Source organism: Passer montanus, unplaced genomic scaffold (genome assembly GCF_014805655.1).
Source record: "Passer montanus isolate IOZ18808 unplaced genomic scaffold, ASM1480565v1 scaffold58, whole genome shotgun sequence".
Taxonomy (NCBI): Eukaryota; Metazoa; Chordata; class Aves; order Passeriformes; family Passeridae; genus Passer; species Passer montanus.
The window spans coordinates 4833843-4852676 of record NW_024370816.1 but is presented as its reverse complement, the minus strand read 5'-3'; the positions used below and the strand labels follow the sequence as shown (position 1 = coordinate 4852676).

The 18834-nt window shown below is 41.9% G+C and overlaps 1 protein-coding gene across 5 annotated transcripts; it reads right to left on the bottom strand.

The window, feature by feature from the left end:
* Nucleotides 1-2289: 2289 nt before the first annotated feature.
* ODR4 (odr-4 GPCR localization factor homolog) lies at nt 2290-18611 on the bottom strand. 5 transcript variants are annotated; one of them, XM_039726381.1, is made up of 15 exons: nt 18487-18543; nt 18246-18311; nt 17212-17345; nt 16985-17116; nt 16457-16552; nt 15235-15341; nt 14243-14279; nt 13980-14120; nt 13301-13396; nt 12785-12850; nt 11359-11487; nt 10613-10703; nt 9478-9663; nt 4150-4242; nt 2290-3513 (listed from the first exon to the last, which is right to left on the bottom strand). In XM_039726381.1, exons 3-15 carry the CDS (start codon nt 17308-17310, stop codon nt 3446-3448), a joined length of 1341 nt encoding a protein of 446 aa, XP_039582315.1. In that variant the 5' UTR covers nt 17311-17345; nt 18246-18311; nt 18487-18543; the 3' UTR covers nt 2290-3445. The 5 variants fall into 5 exon arrangements, with proteins under 5 accessions (XP_039582315.1, XP_039582317.1, XP_039582314.1 ...); XM_039726383.1 differs by lacking the exon at nt 18487-18543 and adding an exon at nt 18349-18364 and having other exon boundaries at nt 18246-18314; XM_039726380.1 differs by lacking the exon at nt 18246-18311 and having other exon boundaries at nt 18487-18611.
* Nucleotides 18612-18834: the final 223 nt, after the last annotated feature.

Below are 18834 nucleotides of genomic sequence, written 5' to 3'. Positions count from 1 at the left end.
CTCATGTCATGTACACTAAGCAGTGCAAATGAAGTTCCTTATCATCCCTTGTACAATCTTCTCTAACCTAAAACAATTCATGACTTTATTACACCAAGAATTCAAATAGCATGTTCCCAAAATGTCATGATTTCTATGTAAATTGATGAGTGAGAGACTGTTACAAGTCTTTCTGATGGAACTCCAGGGAGAATAAAGCTTTTTCCTTGGAGCAGTCCTCTCTCCCTTTACTGAAGCAGGAATATGACCCCTCAGGTAATGCTACTTTCATCCTAATATTTCATTTGTCTCTTCAGAATATTTGCAGATCTACCACTTGCAGATACACCCAACAGCATGAAAATCCAATGATTTTCAGGAGTTTAGGTAGAAAATACTGAATTATCTTTGTCCATCACAAAAGTAACCAGTTACCTGAGCAGCAGAACAATATTTCTCTTGCATTTAGTGATATGTTTTGAGGAAGAGACATGAAAAATTTAAATCCTCTACACACCAAAAAAATCTCCATGTAAACTGTGGAAGGCTGGGCAGCAGTGGGTGGGTGCTGAGGGACTGCACTGCGAGCACTCATCTCTCTTGACTGTACTCCCCTCTCTCTTTTTGTTATCTCCATTTTCATTATCATAATTACTACTACTATTATTATATTGTACTTTATTTCAATTATTAAACTGTTCTTATTGCAACCCAAGAGTTTTATCTTTGTTCCAACCTTCCTGCCCCTGCCCCAGGGAAGTGAACAAGTCCTGTGTGGTCCTTAGTTTCCAGCTGGGGTCAAACCATCATAACCTGTCACAATTTACCACACCAAATGCTGCCCTCAGATGTGAGGAATTATAAATCTCCAATCCCAAGTGACCAAGACCACTGAGGCTTTTAAAACCACATTTTAAAACCCAATGGCACAGAAAATAATGATTCTGTAGAACTATTTTGTACTATAAATTTTAGAACTATACTTAGAAGAGCCTGATTTTCAGTTGTGGAAGTCCAAACCATTCTCTGAACTCTTATATTATTAAAATAAATGTATATCTGCAATCATGGACATGAGTTAACAAAGCTCAGTATCAATCACAGTGGAGTTTTCTCAGACTGAAAGCTGTGGAGTATTATACAGGCAGGAAAAGGATAAACCTACAATGGAACCTGAGCTAGAGTTATGCAGTAGTCAGGAAACAGATTTTTAAAAGGTTGTTTTCCTTTTCTCTTACACACACATTTTAATTTATCCTAAACCCTCATAATCTTACACTATCAACAGTACAGAATGGTACAAGAAAGGATGGGACAATGAAATCCCCTCTTGGTTAGTCCTGTAATTCTTAGACAAGTGAGAACCTGCTTTCATCTACATCCACAATTTCCTCATGGCAGGATGACTGGGAGGCTCAATCTGTAGGTACAAGTCAAATTACTCATTTTCTCTTTGACAGGGTTGATTAATTTATTATTGCACAGATGGTACTTCAACTGTCTCTTATATTATACCTGAAATCTCCATCAATCTCCATTGCCTTCCTCCAAGCCCAAACTAGAAAATTAGATCTCTTATACTGAGTTAGTTCTAAACTGAAGAACAATTTGACCATGACCACAAAGAAAAGGATCATTTACTAAGCACTGAATAAGCTTGCAGAGAAGAAGAAAAAGAGGAAGAGTTCTTTGCAAGGGGATCCCTGGAAAAATACATCCCAACAAGATCTATTTTTGACCCACAAGTACTAAACAAGAACAACTATAGAAAGAGTGTTTCAGGACAATTTCCTTCTCTGGTGTCAGAGATGCTTGTACTTCACTTCTGTGGCTGAGTTTTGTGTTACAGGCAACTAAAGAATAATCATTTTGTATTTTACCTCCAAAAGCACACCCTCTTCTCCTTAAAAAAAAAAAAGAGACAAAAGACAATGCTTTTCTTCTCATTTCTTCTCATTACACCCCTGTTGCTCCTTCTATCAGAGACTGTAGCAGAGCAATTTTTAAACAAACCATATTCTGAATCATGTTACAAAATTACTCCCATTTTCTGGATAACCCTCAGCCTCCCCTGGATGTCATCCCACCTCCTGACTCCTGCCCATTGATTCCACTGACTGGCACAGAATAGAAAGCAATTCTAAAACCCAGAGCAGCTGAACCCAGTGCCTCCATTACAACACTCACCACCTTCCTCCAGGAGGCCCCCCTTGAGCAATGCTGAGCACACAAGGTCAACACTGTCTTTCAAAAAAGCAGCTCTTTTTCCCAAACATGCAAAAACAGAATACACAAGTGAGGCAACAGTAGTCAACACACCTTTCTCAGAGTTGCCTTTATTAAAGATATCCCAGTACATTCTTGATTATGCTTTAGAATCAAAGGGTTTATTTTTCTTCTTTGTGTTCCACTGCCTTCAAACAAAAAAAAAATCTGCATTGGTATTAAAATGCTGTTAATTCTTTTCTGTTGTAGCTCAGGTCCAAGTAAACATCACATTTCATATACAAATTATCTTTATGAGCCTTACTACAGTTCATTCCCTCTGTCCACCTTCCTCATGTCAAGTAAACATTTAACTGGCCAACATCCCCAGGAGAATCTCTCCTAATGGAAAGCTCTCTGTTTATAATCTAAAAATCCTCATTAGCAATAATTTTGATAACTTATCTATCTCTACAAGATAACCCACAAGGCCTGCCTAGGTGTAACTATTGCTGAAATAGTTCAAATTCCAAGATAACAATGATTGCATTGGAGCTGGACAGAGAAATCCTCATCAGGAGGCACTGAGTCAAAGGCAGCAGCATACACACAGCTCAGCAGTGCCATGCATTTCATTGATTTCTGAGCTCTCCACTCTTGAACCAAGCTATTTACAGGCTGCCTTGGTCTAGTCTTGAAACTCTTAGAAACTATTTGTATGCATTTTATGCTAGCTAGCCAGTATAATCTAAAACAATACCTATGGTAAAATGCTGGCTTTACTAAAACTAATTTCCCCCTAATTAACTGTAATAAAATAAGATTTCTCTTAGCAAAGGAACCCTTAAAGCAGGAATTGTCATGCCAGGTCATTGTGCAGGTTTTACCAATACCCTGAGAAACACCAGGAGTAGCATTTTATATTAAAGAAGCCAGGAGGAAGAAAATTAAGGTTCTGTATTTGTTCAAGGGACCTCTCCAGAAAGTAATCTTATCATTCATTTATACAGAGTGACAGGGTTAGTTTCTTGTAAACCTGATTCACCCTCTACTTGATTCTGTAAGTGCATAACTCTATTTAATTTAGGAAGGGTATGATGGAACAAGGTAACTGAAGGTATTACAGTTTACATTGCACATCTACCTGGTGAGATTTAGACAACAGTTCTTAATTACTAATATATTAACCCCAGCTATTTCCATCTTCTGAATGGCCAGCATTTCCCAGGAGTTGTAGAGGCTGGAGTTTAATCACTGGAGATCAATCACTGAAGTAGTTGAAGGAGAAAATTGATGCCAGGACTGCCACAGCAGCTGCCACGACCAGCCCTAAAACCAGAGAGAACAGCAGTGAGGGAAGGCAGCACAACCAGCCCTAAAACCAGAGAACAGCAGTGAGGGAAGGGCAGCACAACCAGCCCTAAATCCAGAGGGAACAGCAATGAGGGAAGGGCAGCACAGGCAGCAGCGGGCAGGGAGGGGAGGATGGGTCAGGGGGAATGAGCACAAGGAGAAACAAAAAGAGCTACCCCAGAAAGAGCTACTCCATGCTATTTTATTAGCATGCCTATTGCTGATGCAGCTGAGGAGACACACAGAAAACCCCGAAACACCTCAGTGATGATGAAAGGGAAAACAATTTTACATTCATAGCAAACACATATTTACTGCTCCTATTTAATCTTCCAGTTACTATATTCCAATAATTAATAGAAACCAGAAGTAAGTGCTTTGTTGACTAAAGAGTAACCATTTCAATACAAGCAGCCCCACAGCAAAGAGAGCTGTACTAAGTGCAGAGATCTCTGAGAGCTGGATGAGGCAGCACCATGGAGAAGAGAGCTCTGTGGCTGGTGTTCCCTGAATTCCTGAGCTGACAATTAGGATGCTGTGGGAGCTAACAGTCCTGAAAGGGGCCACTGCACCTTCTGGAGTGCCAGAGCAAAAATCTATGAAGGAACATACCCATATTTTGTTGGAGCTTCAACAGCAACGTTGCTTTTGTCAGCTGTGTCTGTTGTGTGTCACTTGGGCTGTCAGTCACTGGGCAAATATCAACTGCATGGAAACAAGGGAAGAAGGGGAAAATTAACAGTTGTGTTTTACAGTGAATTAATGCAAAAGGCCAAGAACTTCACATCAACTTTAAAAGTGTATTTATGGTAGACAAAAAGTTTGTTGCAGTAGAAGGGGTACAACAGCAATAGCACAGTGCTGAACTATGCTGTATGGCTAGAAGGGTAAAACTAAAGAGACAAAATACATTTCAGGAGGAGCTCCTCTTCCAAAACTCATTTTCCACACCCTGCTTCCAGAGTAACATTCCCAACCCTCTTTGCATAGCCTGGGGAGAATTTGACTAAGTGAGAGGGAACCACCAAAAAGTACCATTAAGCACCTTCCAAGATCAAAGGTTCCCTCCAGAGCCATCTGTCCCCAGTTCAGGGTACATGCAAATCCCACCAGGGGAGGATGAGCCCAGCAGCACTTCCCTACCCGACAGGCAGAGATGCATTTTTTCCAGCCACAGAAATTTCTTTTTGAAGATCCCCTAAAAATACCCTTTCACAGCAAGCATTGAGGACTCATTCCTCTTTGGAAGAATTACTAAATCCTTAGTCTGCCCAGCCAGGATGTGAGAGAGCTTGAGTGTATTTCCAGGCGGATGGGACTCAAACCTATACCTATTTCCTTTGCAAATATTTATTCTATCTATTTCCTTGGCTGTATCCAGCTTGTTAGAGGGGCAGAAGAGAAAGAAGGGGATTAATCCCCAGTCCTTCAGCCCAGTTTGTTTGAGCCACACAGAGCCAGCATGGAATACACCATACACCCCCCAGTGACAAAGGCTGCTTGATGGTCGTGGGCCAAAGGCCTTCAATTTGCAGCATTCCCATTTTCAGGAGTTTGCTAACACTTGCCAAAAATTTGGATTACAATTCAGAATCTACAACCACAGGCACCTTCTGCACAAACCAAAGGGTAAGACAAAGTGTTTGTCATGGCAGTGGGAGCTGGATGTGTCTGGAAAGAATGGGACAAGCAAGCTCAGATAAGAGAAGGAGCCTAACAGACTGTTCTGGAGACAAGGGAACCCCCAGCAGAACCAGATACCAGGGTTTAGAAGGCCATGGGACATTGATCTGAATAAAAACACATCTCCATTTCCACAGAGAGGTTGACCATCAGCAATAAATCACAAATTACATGCTTGAGTAATAAGGCACATCCTTTGTGTGATTCATATGCAAATGATTCATGAAGTACTTTCTCTGTCATTAACTATGGTGGGAATGGATAATCTAGATGATCAGAAAGGTCGTTTCTGTTCAGTCATGTGGATAATTGTCTTCAAAATATCCTTAAGTCAAGCTTGCACAAGACTTGTTACACAAAAACACCCAAACTAGCTTTTAAAACCTGTCTTTAGGGTTTTTATCCCTAAACCCACTGCATTGGTACAGGATGTACAGCAGCAGAGAAATCACTGCCTGATATGAAACTCAACAGGACAGTGAGATATACAGATATACAGACATTGCTTGGAGATCTCTCTGCAAGCAGCACATCCATGTAAAGTCAAGATAACAATATTTCACTGCTAAGTGTGCTTTTTGAAGAGAAATTATCAAATATTCCTGAATCCCACTAGTCCTCAATGAGGCTGTGGCTAGATCATTATTTTCTTTGTGCCAAGAAAAACACTCCCTCAGCTGTCTACAAGCAGAAATCTTCAGCTAGAGGAGTTATTAATTGTTGCAATATAGGTTTTCAGTAAGTAACTTTAACTAGCACAATAAGAGAACTTCTGTCCAGAGTTTTGAATTCTGTGAAACATCCCACTTTGGGACAACCTGACTGCATTTTTTGGGCCATGTCTGGAGTCTAGCTTCAGCAGGTGGGATAGTCTGTGCCCTCTAACTTGAGGTTTCTTTGTGCCTCCCTGTGCTGAGAGGACCTTTGGAAGCTGCACATCAAGGCAGCTGCACATTCCTCACCTGTTCAGAGGTGAAAAAATAAAAAGACAAAGGGAAAAAGAAAAAAGAACCACCCTTGAGCTATTTAGTTACCTATTTAGTTTTTTTGGTAGCTATTTAGTTTATTTACTTTATGCCAGGCCTTTATTCTGGAAGGTTTGCATGTAGAGCAGCAAAATCACACAAAAGAGTTTTCAGAGCAGATGTCTTCTAGTACCAGTTGGATGAATCCTTAGTTCTTCAGTTTCCTAACCGAGATGGGGAAGTGATTACCACTGCTGAAGTCTTATTTCTGTCTATCCACTCAGGGTATTTAACAGCTGACCCCCTGCGCCAAGGAGGAGCAGGGATTTAGTAAAGCCAATCATAAATGCAGAGCTTTCAGCTGCCTGTATTAGAGCACTGAATACCTTGAAATTACAGTGTTAGAGCTATTTAAGGCTTTAATTTATAAATAGCTTGGGGTTTACTTTCTATTTTTCACACAGCAATTTTAAAGCATGACCCAGTGGTGTCCCCACTGGAGAGCTGTTCAAGGAGTCAAGAGACTAAAACTGCAGGAGACAGCAGGAGAGCCCCAAGTTCAGTAAACACATAAAACTGACCTCAAAAATTCATGTTTTAACTAAAAGTTGCTTAAAAAATAAGTCTTTTACCTATACTGATTAGATCCTCTTCTTCTAAAGTGCATATTTTAAAGAGGAACAAAACCCCAAATTATTTCAAAAGCCTGCTCGTGTTCTTGAATTTTAGAGAATTCTTGTTATCAGCAAACTTTCCCCAGAACCTCAGTATGAGCAGCATTTCCAGTTAATTTGAGGTAGGTGCCTCAGACCACAGGAACTGTGACACAAACAGAAAGGCTGATGACAAAATTCCCTACAAACCAATTACTGAATAGTGACTGTTACTAACAAAGCCAGAGCTAAGCTCAGAGAAACAACACATGCTTCCCAAAGTCAAAATGATGCACTGGAAAAGCCTTTGAACAAGAGAAACCACAAACTCTCATTATAACACAAAAACCATGTTCACAGCAATACTTAGACATTTCATACCAAAGCAACAATAAAAATCAAATCCCATAATTAATGGTTGGTTTTTTTTCAGAATGCAGAACACTTTGTATGCATTTAACAGGACTCCTTCTAAGATGACCTTCCTGCTATGATAAAAGTATATAAATAACTTGTGATTTTAATAAACCACAAGTGACTGATGTCTCAGCTTTAATTATCAGAATGAACAGTGCTGTGCTGATAGCATTATCAATACCACTGCAATTAACAGAGCCCATTCCATGGACAAACTCTATGGTGGTCACCAGAACAAGGCCAAGCATTCCCAACATACAAAATACCCTTGTATGTTTTTTCCTCTCCTGTTCTATGCACTTATTTTAATTTGTGGCTTTGGGCTTTATTTTTTTTAAGAAAATACACACCTACTTTAATTTGCTTTTCTTTCAAAGCAAAGGAATATAACCCCCCCCAGTTAACTCTACAAGCAGCAGACTACAAGAACACCCAAGCTCCTTTGTGACCATCACTTCACACCTATTGTTGGCATTAATCTTTGGGATGCCCTGCTGTGAGTGGAAAGGTGTTTCCTTCCTACCAGCAGCTCCCCACAGCCTTACATAAGCAATAAAACTGAACTGAATCATCACCTCTCTCCTCCCACACCTCTCTGCACTGCTACAACAATACTCATTTGCTTCTCTAAGCTACACTGATTCCTTAAAGCTCAGTAGTAATTAGTTTTAAGAGTATTAAAGTTACTCTAATAATGCCAGAGAGATTTTTATTGGCTTTCCTGTTTTCCTTGAGGTTCCTGTACACCTCTTACTCTTCAAAAGGATGAGTCAGTTCACAGCTAACAGGTCTAGTTAAAGCCTGGGGGGGAGCTGATTCATTCAGAAAGACAAGAATTTATGGTTAACTCTGAAATGAGGAAACTCAAAACCCACTTCAAGTTAACATGCAATTCAAGGTGAATATTAATACTCCCAGTTCACCTTGCACAGCAAGTCATGGTTACATTGCCCAGTTTTTGTCCCTAAATACCAACATCAAAAAGTGTTCATAGTTTTAATGTGAGAATTAGTGCTGGATTCTTTATTTACTTAAATTATAAAACTGCAAACTGCAGCTCATATGCATTTTGATGGGGGAAAAAAAAGGGAGTAAAATGTCTTCCATAAGACCACAGGAAATGTTATTAGGTGCATTTCAATGTCATGTTTGAAATCTACATTGAAATCAACATTGCAAGGGAAAAAAACCCAACAGGGAATGATACAGACCAGGAATATTCAGAAAGAGGAATCCAGTAATTAAATTATGTCAAAATAACTGTATTAAAGGGAATGTAGCAGTCTCATAATCAGACCACAAACTTGTAAGACATTCAGTAGAAAATGAAAAATGCTCTCAATTTTGTTTCCATTCCAGGTGAACCACAAATCTTCAGGTTTGGGCACTGCATTTGGTACATAAATTAAAACACTCCAAATAAAGAAAGGTATTTGGCTTTTTTTAAAACATCAGGTTTAGCACGAAAACTTCCTGAAAGACACATTAGACTATATGAATGTTTTGCTAGAATAATTTTTAAAGTGTTTTTAATTCTGTAGTGAAAAAACAGTAGATTTGACTAAATCACTCAACTTATTCTAGCTTGTCTCAAAACCACTTAGCACTAAAAAGATGAACTACTGTCAGAGTAAATATATATTGTCATGTGAAAGATAAATCTTTGCAAGGTGTTTTTTAAGAGTTTATTTATCAAGAGTTTATTTATCAATATTTTTATTCTAGCTTGTCTCAAAACCACTTAGCACTAAAAAGATGAACTACTGTCAGTGTAAATATATATATTCACGTGAAAGATAAAGCTATGCAAGGTGTTTCCTAAGAGTTTATTTGTCAATAAAGGATCCCCTCTAATTCATGAGCACAATGGCACATGCAAACCTTGGTTAACCATCTCTTCATGTTTCTACAGCAGCTCACGGGCTGCAGCCGTGGCTGCACTGAAAAACCAAAATATTTGAGAGGGGAAAGAGAAGTCTGTTCCAAGAAACACAAACTCTAAGAAACTGGACCATTTTCCACCATATATTTACAAGAAACACAAACTCTAAGAAACTGGACCACAATATATTTATGCTGTAATGAATTGTTATAAATCCTTAGAGTTGCTTATGAAGTGAGTTGATTTCAGGCACATCCATATCTGGATAGAACTGGCCTATGCCACTAATCAGCATTTTCCTAGCCCCTGAGCCAGCCTGCCCTGGCTCTCAGATATTTACCTGTGCTAATGTCCTCAGCTATGTGCATATCTTCAGCTTGCACAGGCTGATCCAACATCTCCACAAAACGTTCCTGGATTTCTCCAGCAGCTTCATCACCAAACTTATAATCACTGAGCATCACACTGGATCCAGCAACTGGGACAAACAGTCTCTGAGGCAAGACATGATATTCCCTCCCAAAATCTAAAAGGAAAGAGGGAGAAATACCATCCAAATAAAAGCCTTGACAGTTATGATAAGATCCCTCCATAATCTCTGAGCATAAGATAAAGTCATTGCAAGAGAGGAGCTCAAGGTCTGTGTGTGGAAACCCTGCTTTCAGACATGCCTGGCTTAGTGGGCTGCTATTCTATGGATTTATGTCCTTACATTATTGGTCTCTCCAGAAATACCCACGGCAGCTCCAAAACAGACCATAAACACAAAGCAGAGCTTTTCTCCTGTTCAGAATGACTCGCAGAAGGGCTCTGGCAGAGCCTGCAGGTGAGAGCTCCCCGAGGAGCAGGATTTTACCAGCACAAAGCATTGCAGAGGGGTCACTCAGAGCCACAAAGCTCGGGTGCCACCTAGAGAGGGGACTCAGAACTACGTGCAATGGAAAAGGCTCTCTCTGCCCAAGACATTCCCATTGATTTGTCAATTAACTCCTTTTTGGTTTAAGGCAACAACATCACTGCAGCGACTTAAAGGAGTTTAAAGAGTCCCAGCATGAGCTCCGAGATCTGCTCACTATCAAGTTTTAACACACATCAATATTAATAGGAACACCATACATGGATTAAAAAAACATAGAAATAAAAATTTAAAGTGTGCAAGGTACAGTTGGAACTTCAGAGACAAAAGTTTCAACTGCAAAAGTCTGAAAAATCACAAAATTTCTGATGAGTGAGGAAGAAGCTGGGATTGCATTTTGTGGTCACAGGAATCGTGATGCCAAAGGAGACAATCTTGACAAAAAAATTTCCAGATTTAAGAAAAAGTCAAGGCTGACAAGCAATATCTTTTCCTTTTTATTCTGCTCTAACCATACTGGAACTTCACGGCAACAGAATTTTCTACAACCACAAAAAGTCACTGCAAATATAAGCTGGTGGCTTTTTTTTTGTTTGTTTGTTTTTATTTTATTTCTTACTTTTTTTCTGAGGTCCTTCATTTAAAATCAGATCTTCAAACAGTATTTCACAACGATCACTCAATGTGTTTATTATGTCTCTTTTCAAAGCCTGCAAGGACACAGTGAAATCATCAGGAATATCAAAACTATTTGCAAAAGCAAAACTATTTGCAAAGCTTTAACCAGGAAGAAATAACCAAAGAAGCCCCATATGTTAAACCCGTGATTAAAGAATAGTTTTTTTCAATAAAAACTAGTGTGAATTTTCAACTTAATAAATAATAATTTATTAACAAAGAAAAGCTAACATTAAAATAATTGGTATCAAGAAGGAAAACCACAAAACAAAAATGAAAATCGGAGGAAAGTTTTAGGATTGCTAGGATAAGAACTGACAACTTCTAGATATTAATCAGTAAAACCAAACAAAAATAATCACGAGGTAATGACTCAGTGAGGGGAAAAATATAAGTTACTGAGTAAGTAAACCTGAATTTTACCTCTACAAATATAAAAATATAGTCTGCAACCTTTCTTAAAGAGAATTCTTCAAAGCCAAAGCCCTTTGACAATTTGTGCAAAGACTCCCTAGAGCTCAGCCTTACCCACAGCACACATATCCTCTAGAAGAGAAAAACTAACTAACCCCACATGGATGGTTTTTAAAATAAGTTTGACCACAGTTCTGGCAAAGGAAAACCAGTATGCCAAGTCCCCTGTGTTTCAGGAGAATGTTTCTGATGGAACAAGAGCCTGCTCAGTACCTGAATGGCTTCTTTAACCTTGGGCTTGTTGCTGTGGATGTAGGCCCTGCATTTCACAGCTCCCCGCAGGTTTATGGAGCCACTGCACACCTGCACCGTCGCCGTGGACCTGGGGCTGGCACCCTGGCACTGAGGAACAAACACAGCCACTTTTAGCCCAGGCCCCTGCAGCACAGTCACTAAAACCAGAAGCAGCAAACCAACACCAGGTGCTCACACACAAGCTGTTCCTTCATCATGTGCAACTAATTTTATTTTCATTTTATTTTTAGTTATTCATTTGGTTAGGTAAGGCTGAAGATCTCTTTTCTATTATGAAAAATGTGTTTATCTCTCTAGGTGTTTCAAACACTTGTGGCTATGAGTTTTTAAAACTTTCCAGGCTCGTGGCAAATAACAGCATTGCAACTGTTACGCCTTTTACAGACATTTTTAAAACAATGACGTTTTCATGTTTGCTATAATCAGCGTAACCCAGGGTGTGCTGGGAGTCATCCCATCAGTCAGTACCAAATTATACACGTGGTCACACTGAGAGCTGCATCAAACTGTTGCCTAGAAATGCTCTCCCTAATTACCACAACAATGAGTGTGAGCATGAAACACTCCAGGACAACACCTGGAAACACAACTTCCACACCAACTGCACAAACCACTTCCGCCAAAAAAAGTTTTCCTCTCCCTGCAGCAATTAACCTCACTACAATAGACAGTAACAACAAAAGAAGCTGAGATACTCATGGAGACTTTAAAATGGCATTGGAAACTCTTCTGGTTTTGCTGAACATAACTTTGAGAATCCAGGAGCCACCTGACAAAACACAGAAGGCTACAAACAAGACCTGGACACATTTGGACTTCAGGACCGAGACTGGGGCACTAAATTCATGGCTCTTCACAGCTCAGGTAGGGAGGGAACTCCTGACATAGATCCAGCAGTTCCAGATGATGATTCAGCTCACGGGATCTACGCCTTAATCCAGAGCTGGCAGCTGAGCTTCTGACAAAAGCATCCAAGTGAATGTCCAAGCTAGCTAGGGCAAGCTGGGGATTGAAGTGTGGGGGTGACTCTGAAATTCACATGCAAAGTCACCTGAAATCAATGCACACAGGTACCTACAGGTATCCTACTACCAAAGGAATTAGTCACAGGACTTCTTTTCCATAGCTGTTTTCCAATATTTCAGCTATCCTATGCAAATTCATGGACAACATGGTTACCTCACCACAAGAATTTCTCAAGGCACAAAATATGCAGATCTGTTGACCCATCAGTTTCATATTCAATATCCAGGTGGGGGAAAAAAGTCTTAGGAATTAGTGAGCAAGATTTCTAGATAATAATTCAGAACATTGTTATTTTATTTTTTGCTCTATTTTATAATTTAAAGGCAAGCTTATACTTTGCAAACCACTAAAAACTTACCAGCTGTGTCAGAACCTTGACATCAGAAAACTGAGTGCCGGGCTGAGTATTTCCTCTGAACTTTTTCTGAGGGGAAAACAATTCTTTGTGTCATGAAACAGGAAAAAAAAGTGCCTGAAGCAGTCTCCTCACTATGACATAGAGCGTTCCCTAATTTATAGCCTTTGAGAGGGAAAAATAGAACTTAGAAACCAACCAAGAGAGGACAACTACAAAACTAAAAGGAGACATGAATGCATCAGAGGTGACTGAAGTAGGTCTTTGAAATGTCATCACCCACATTCACACCTCACTCTGTAATAGAAACATTTCAGTCATTTCACACATAATTACTGCACTCACACTGCCCCAGGAGGGAGAGGCAAGCTGCAGGAATGGCAGCTCTGTGTGTTGGTTACCTGGAACAGCCACTCAGATCAACAAACTGCACAGGAGATGCCTCAGTCAATGCTTTGTCACACAGAGGTTCCAACCACACATCTATTAGAGCTCAATTCCTCCTTGCTGGGTACTCACCTGCCCTTCCAGCAGTTCTGTATCCTCATCTTTAACTTGGCCATTGATCAGAAAAACACTGTCTTCTATCTGTTTTGACCATCGGTTTAACCCATTCTTTAAAATAAGTGAAAACAAAAACAAACAAAAGAAAAAAAAATATAAGAAAGAGGAAAGAGTTTAACTGAAGGGTTGGACAGTCCCATGCTGAAACATACAGAAGAATGTGTTTTAATAGTTACTCTGACAGTTTTAAAGTCTGTGAAAAAACTATGTTTTCCCAAAGGTAAACCTTAAATGGACTACATTCAGAACAAATTAAGAAACAAGCATTGCAAAATACTGAAGTGCCACCCCAGGGATTTGGGGACTGCAGAGGGTTGCAGCCCATTGAAAGTCAACTCATGGCAAAAGCACCTCATAGTCCTGCATAAATTGGGTGCAACTTTTCACCAGGTGAGGCAGCAGAGAGGTTACCTGGGATACTCATGACAATTATTACATAATTTTGAAAAAACGACACTTCTCATTGAGCACAGCAGAAGAGTTACATTTAAAAGAGGAATAATTGCTAAACATTCTCCACTGATTAGTCCTACTCCTCTCCTGCACTGTTAAAATATTTTTCTCTTATTTAATTTTTAGCAGAGAAATGAGTGGAGTCATTGGTGTGTAGGAACCAGTGCAGGCAGTGAGTTACCTTGGTATTCTTCTCCAGGTCGTGGTTGGGGGAAGTAGCAAGAAGTGGAATGTGGATGTTCACATTTACTGTGCAGCCCAAAGCCACCCAGGAGGCAGTCAGAGCACTCTGGTACTTCCAGTCTGCTGGCTTAGCTGAACTCTGAGAGCAGAAAAGAAAAGCTATAAAGCATCTATCCAAAGCACTGTATTGAGGCTTTTTTGGGGGTTAGCATGACTTGCCATGCATGAAGAGCTGGGTGTGGCACAGCAGGATGAGCTTACCTTTGGGTCCTGCACATCGTAGGTTCGGCAAACTACTCTGTGCTACTTAAAGAAAAAGACCAGTGAAAAGCAAGGGAGCAACTAAGAACAATCCACAATTAACTTAGTCCTCTACTAAGCTTCCTTATTCCAGAGCTAATTTATGCTCTAGAGCAAGTTCTCACCTTTCAGCAGTGTAAAAAAGTGGGAAAACTCTTGCCTGTAATCTCCAACTACCAGAGTGATGCTGTGCCATGACCAGTGAAAAGCAAGGGAGCAACTAAGAACAATCCACAATTAACTTAGTCCTCTACTAAGCTTCCTTGTCGAGCTAATGTATGCTCTGGAGCAAGTTCTCACCTTTCATCAGTGTAAAAAAGTAGGAAAATTCTTGCCTGTAATCTCCAACTACCACAGTGATGCTGTGCCAACTCTTACAAACAAATTAAGATCAATATGTATTGACATGAGAAGCACCAAGGCACCAATTTGTAACTTATCCTCATCTCTCTCTCCCCTCAGGGAAAAATCCTTGCTTTCTCTCCTTGTATTATGTTTGTAACTTATCCTCATCTCTCTCTCCCCTCCAGGGAAAAATCCTTGCTTTCCATTACCAACAGCCCCTGCATTCTGCTGCAGCTCTAGTATTGATCCCACAGGATTGCTGTTCCCCCAGTTCCATGCAAGCACCACTGGTAACAGCAATTCAAAAAGCCAAACAGTAATTTAGATTTTTTTAATTTCAGTTTATGCAAGTCAAGACTGACTGGGAAAGGTGTAATTTGATGCTGCCACACAGACAGACCTCATAAGAAAGGATGGAAATTTTGCAAGGACAAGAGGGTCAATAGTATTAACCATGGCTTAGCAGAAAACTTCATTATTTCAACTTATACATATCTAGCTGAACTTAAACAGCCTCCTCCTCCCTAAGTCTTATTTATTCAGCTGTAACTGGATAAAAGAAGTTGGGACAGCAGCCCCAGTCAATAAACCTTGCTCATAAAGGATACTTTTTTGTAGCAGAACAGATTTGAAGTGCTGCTCTGTCTGAGACCTCCTCTTCAGCAGGTTTCCAGAGCCTTCTTTTACTCAAGGACTTTTCCACTGAGAAGATTAGCTAAAGACCAAAAATATATTGCAAAAATATTAATTACAATTCCTGGAAAATAGTCTTGTACTAAAACTTTAAGTCCAAGCAATATCAAAATTATGTATGAGCAAGAAACAGCTTACACATCACCAAAATGTCACATTAAAAGAAAATTCAACAGGGATCCAGAGGCACTTTTCCCCAAAGAGAAAGAGGCTTGTTAAACTTTAATTTAGCTCCCTTATAAACCAAAGCAAGCAGCACACATTCACATGTCCAACATGTATGCTTTTGTCCTTACAGACATATTACAGTTTTGTGCCTACCAGCTGGGTCAGAAAAACTGTGCAAAATAGCTACTAATTATAAAAAACAAATCCCTCCCCAATTTTTAATTCAGCCATCACTGGTCACCTGGACACAGCTCACCTTTTTTAGCCAGCTACCAGTTTCACTAAGCACAACTTAGATGCAACTGCCAAAATTGACTCTTGGATCTCAGGTGCCAAACCTGGTCATGGCTTAAATCACTTACCATGATTATGTTAGAAAAACAATAAGATGAACATACATTTTCAGAACAGAAACCAAATATGGCAGTAGATGCCCCAACACTGTAACAAAAATGCATTTTAAGTCTACCAGATAGTTCTGAGAATCTTTTAAATTTAATCCCACATTCCTAAGTGCACACATTCTAGAGATGATGTTTCTCTCAAAGGAATCAGAATTATAGATCTTTCACTACTGTAAACACCCCTAAACTGAGTGATTCATTCAGACAAGGAAAGATAACATGTTAACATCACTAGCACCCTTATGTGGCTTTATATTAAGCAACAAGGATTTAGCATAATATAAACCTTGAGGATGTTTTCCCTAAGCCAGAATGTCCACACCCAGTAAACACAGACAAAGCCAGTAAAGAGAAATTCAGATTTGCTATTCAGTAGCAAACAGGAGGTTAAATAATGTCCCACAGGACAGGGATTTCGAGGTTCCAGTCTCAAACCCACACATCAAAGCACAACACTTGTGGCATAAAGCAACAAAACTACTGTATTTTAGTCAAGGCAATGACAGGAAATTCCTCACACACAAGCCAAGGATGTTGCTGTCCTCCCGGCAGGAACTCTGCTTACCTTGCGCAGAGCATTCTGACCGTCCTTAGCCAGCTCTGGAGTTGCAATCATAAACACACCAAGAACCAGCAGCCCTCCAGGGAGCATTCTGGACACCTTGAAAATGAAAATTAACATTTATTAACAGGATTGGCAGTCTAGAAACCATGTAATTCGAGCTATCAAAAACCACTGGTGAGACAAGTCTGCACCAAGAGCAGAAGTGAACTAAGGGAGACTGGTTTTCACTTAAAGGACCCTCCCCATGCAGGAACACATCCTGCAAGTGTTTCCCCTTCAGTAATATCAAGGGAGACGGGTTTTCACTTAAAGGACCCTCCCCATGCAGGAACTGTTTCCCCTTCAGTAATATCAAAAAAACTGAAAACATTAAGGGTATTTCTGGTTTAAAACACCTGTGCCCAGCGTGGTTAGGAAGACTGTCATTTTGAGATGTTACAAGTGCTGAGATCCTTTGTGTCCATCTTATTTTCTTATTTCCCTCCTGTTCCTCCCTCCCCTTTGTCACCTCCCAGGGTGAGCTCTCACCTGACTGGCGTGTGTGGTGATCCACTCCTCATCCAGGGATGCCAGCTTGGGAGGGCCCAGGCTCTCCTCCTGCTGCTGCTCCTTGGGAGGGGTTCGCACAGCGCGGATGACGTAGTCCCGTTGTGGGGAACACTGGCCAGAACAACAGAAGCAAACACAGCTTGAGGCTGGTGAACAGGGCTTTCCCCAGTTCACAGCAAGGAATGGAAGGACAATCCCACACTTACCTGCCCTATCAACAGGCCAGTGACATATGGCTTCACCTTCGTGCTGAGCTCTGTCAGGTACTGCCCAATACCCTCCTCGACAAGGTAAGTTCTACCCATGGCTCCAGGTTTAAGCGAGGTGTTGTAGCTCCAACCTGCAAAACACACAATGCACTGAGTGAAAGGAGGTACACGCACTGCAGTGGGTACAGGAGAACAAATCTCACACAAAGATTCTTTACAACTGTTTGATTGAAAACTCCCTGCAAGGTCATCGAGTCCAGCCACCACTGACCCATGTCCCCAAATGTCACAATGTTCACATGGCTTTGAAATCCCTCCAGGGATGGGCACTCTAACCCTGCCCTAAGCAGCTGGGCCAGGGCTGGACAGCTCCTTCAGTGAAGAAACTTTCCCAACATCCAACCTGAGCCTGCCCTGGCCCAGCCTGGGGCCGTTCCCTCTTCTCCTGTCCCTGTTCCTGGGAGCACAGCCCGCCGCCCCCGGCTGTCCCCTCCTGTCAGGGAGCTGTGCAGAGCCACAAGGGCCCCCTGAGCCTCCTTTTCTCCAGGCTGAGCCCCTTTCCCAGCTCCCTCAGCCCCTCCTGGTGCTCGAGACCCTTCCCAGCTCCATTCCCTTCCCTGGACACACTCCAGCCCCTCCACATCTTTCTTGTCACAAGTGACCCAAAACTGAACCCAGGATTTGAATTCTGAAATGCCTTCAAGAAAAAGTATCTTGCTGCATGATATTTCTAAAGGATGCACTGTTCCATTCACACAGTGACTTGCTGAACTCCACACGTGTCCTTGAACATGCCCTACACCACTTCCATTCCAATTCCCAAGCACTCAAAGCACAGCATCTGTGGACATTCCAAGGAGCCTGGGCTGCCACAGGCTCCCCTCCCTTCCCTGCACGGCTGGGGACCTGAAAGCCCCTTCATACCTGGAGAGATCTCCCAAAGAATTAAGCATCAAAAAGCTGAAGGCCAAGAGCACAGGGTGAGAAAGGCAAGAGCATCCTGAACATCCACAGGGAAGGTGCTCACACACCTCAACTCCTGTCCCCACAGCTGGGCTCAGCACCTCCAGATCCCCGGGCTCTGCAGCTCCACAGCCCTGGATCAGCATCCCACATCCCCATGGATCAGCACCCCACATCCCCATGGATCAGCACCTGCACATCCCCATGGATCAGCCCCCCACATCCCCAGGGATCAGCCCCCCACATCCCCAGGGATCAGCCCCCCACATTCCCACAGATCAGCCCCCGCACATCCCCAGGGATCAGCACCTGCACATTCCCAATTCCCGCAGCCTCCCCGGTCCCAGCCGAGCACCGATGTGGCCGCTTACGTCATCGGGAAGCGCGGCGGCGCAGGGCGATGGCGCCGCCAATGCCGAGCGGAGCGCGGGAAAAGCGCGAGCGAGGGGGTGTGCTGCCCCCGCCCGCCATGCTGGGAGTGGCGGAAGCGGCCGCGCTTCCCCGGCAGCTCTCGGGCGCACGGGGCACCGCGGAAGCACAGGCAGCTCCTGTCACGTAGCAGGGATGAAGCTCCTGTACCCGCCATGGCGACGAGGCCGTGCGGTCTGCCATCCCGGCAGTGGCGCCCCGCCACACCCATGATGGCGGGGCCGCGGC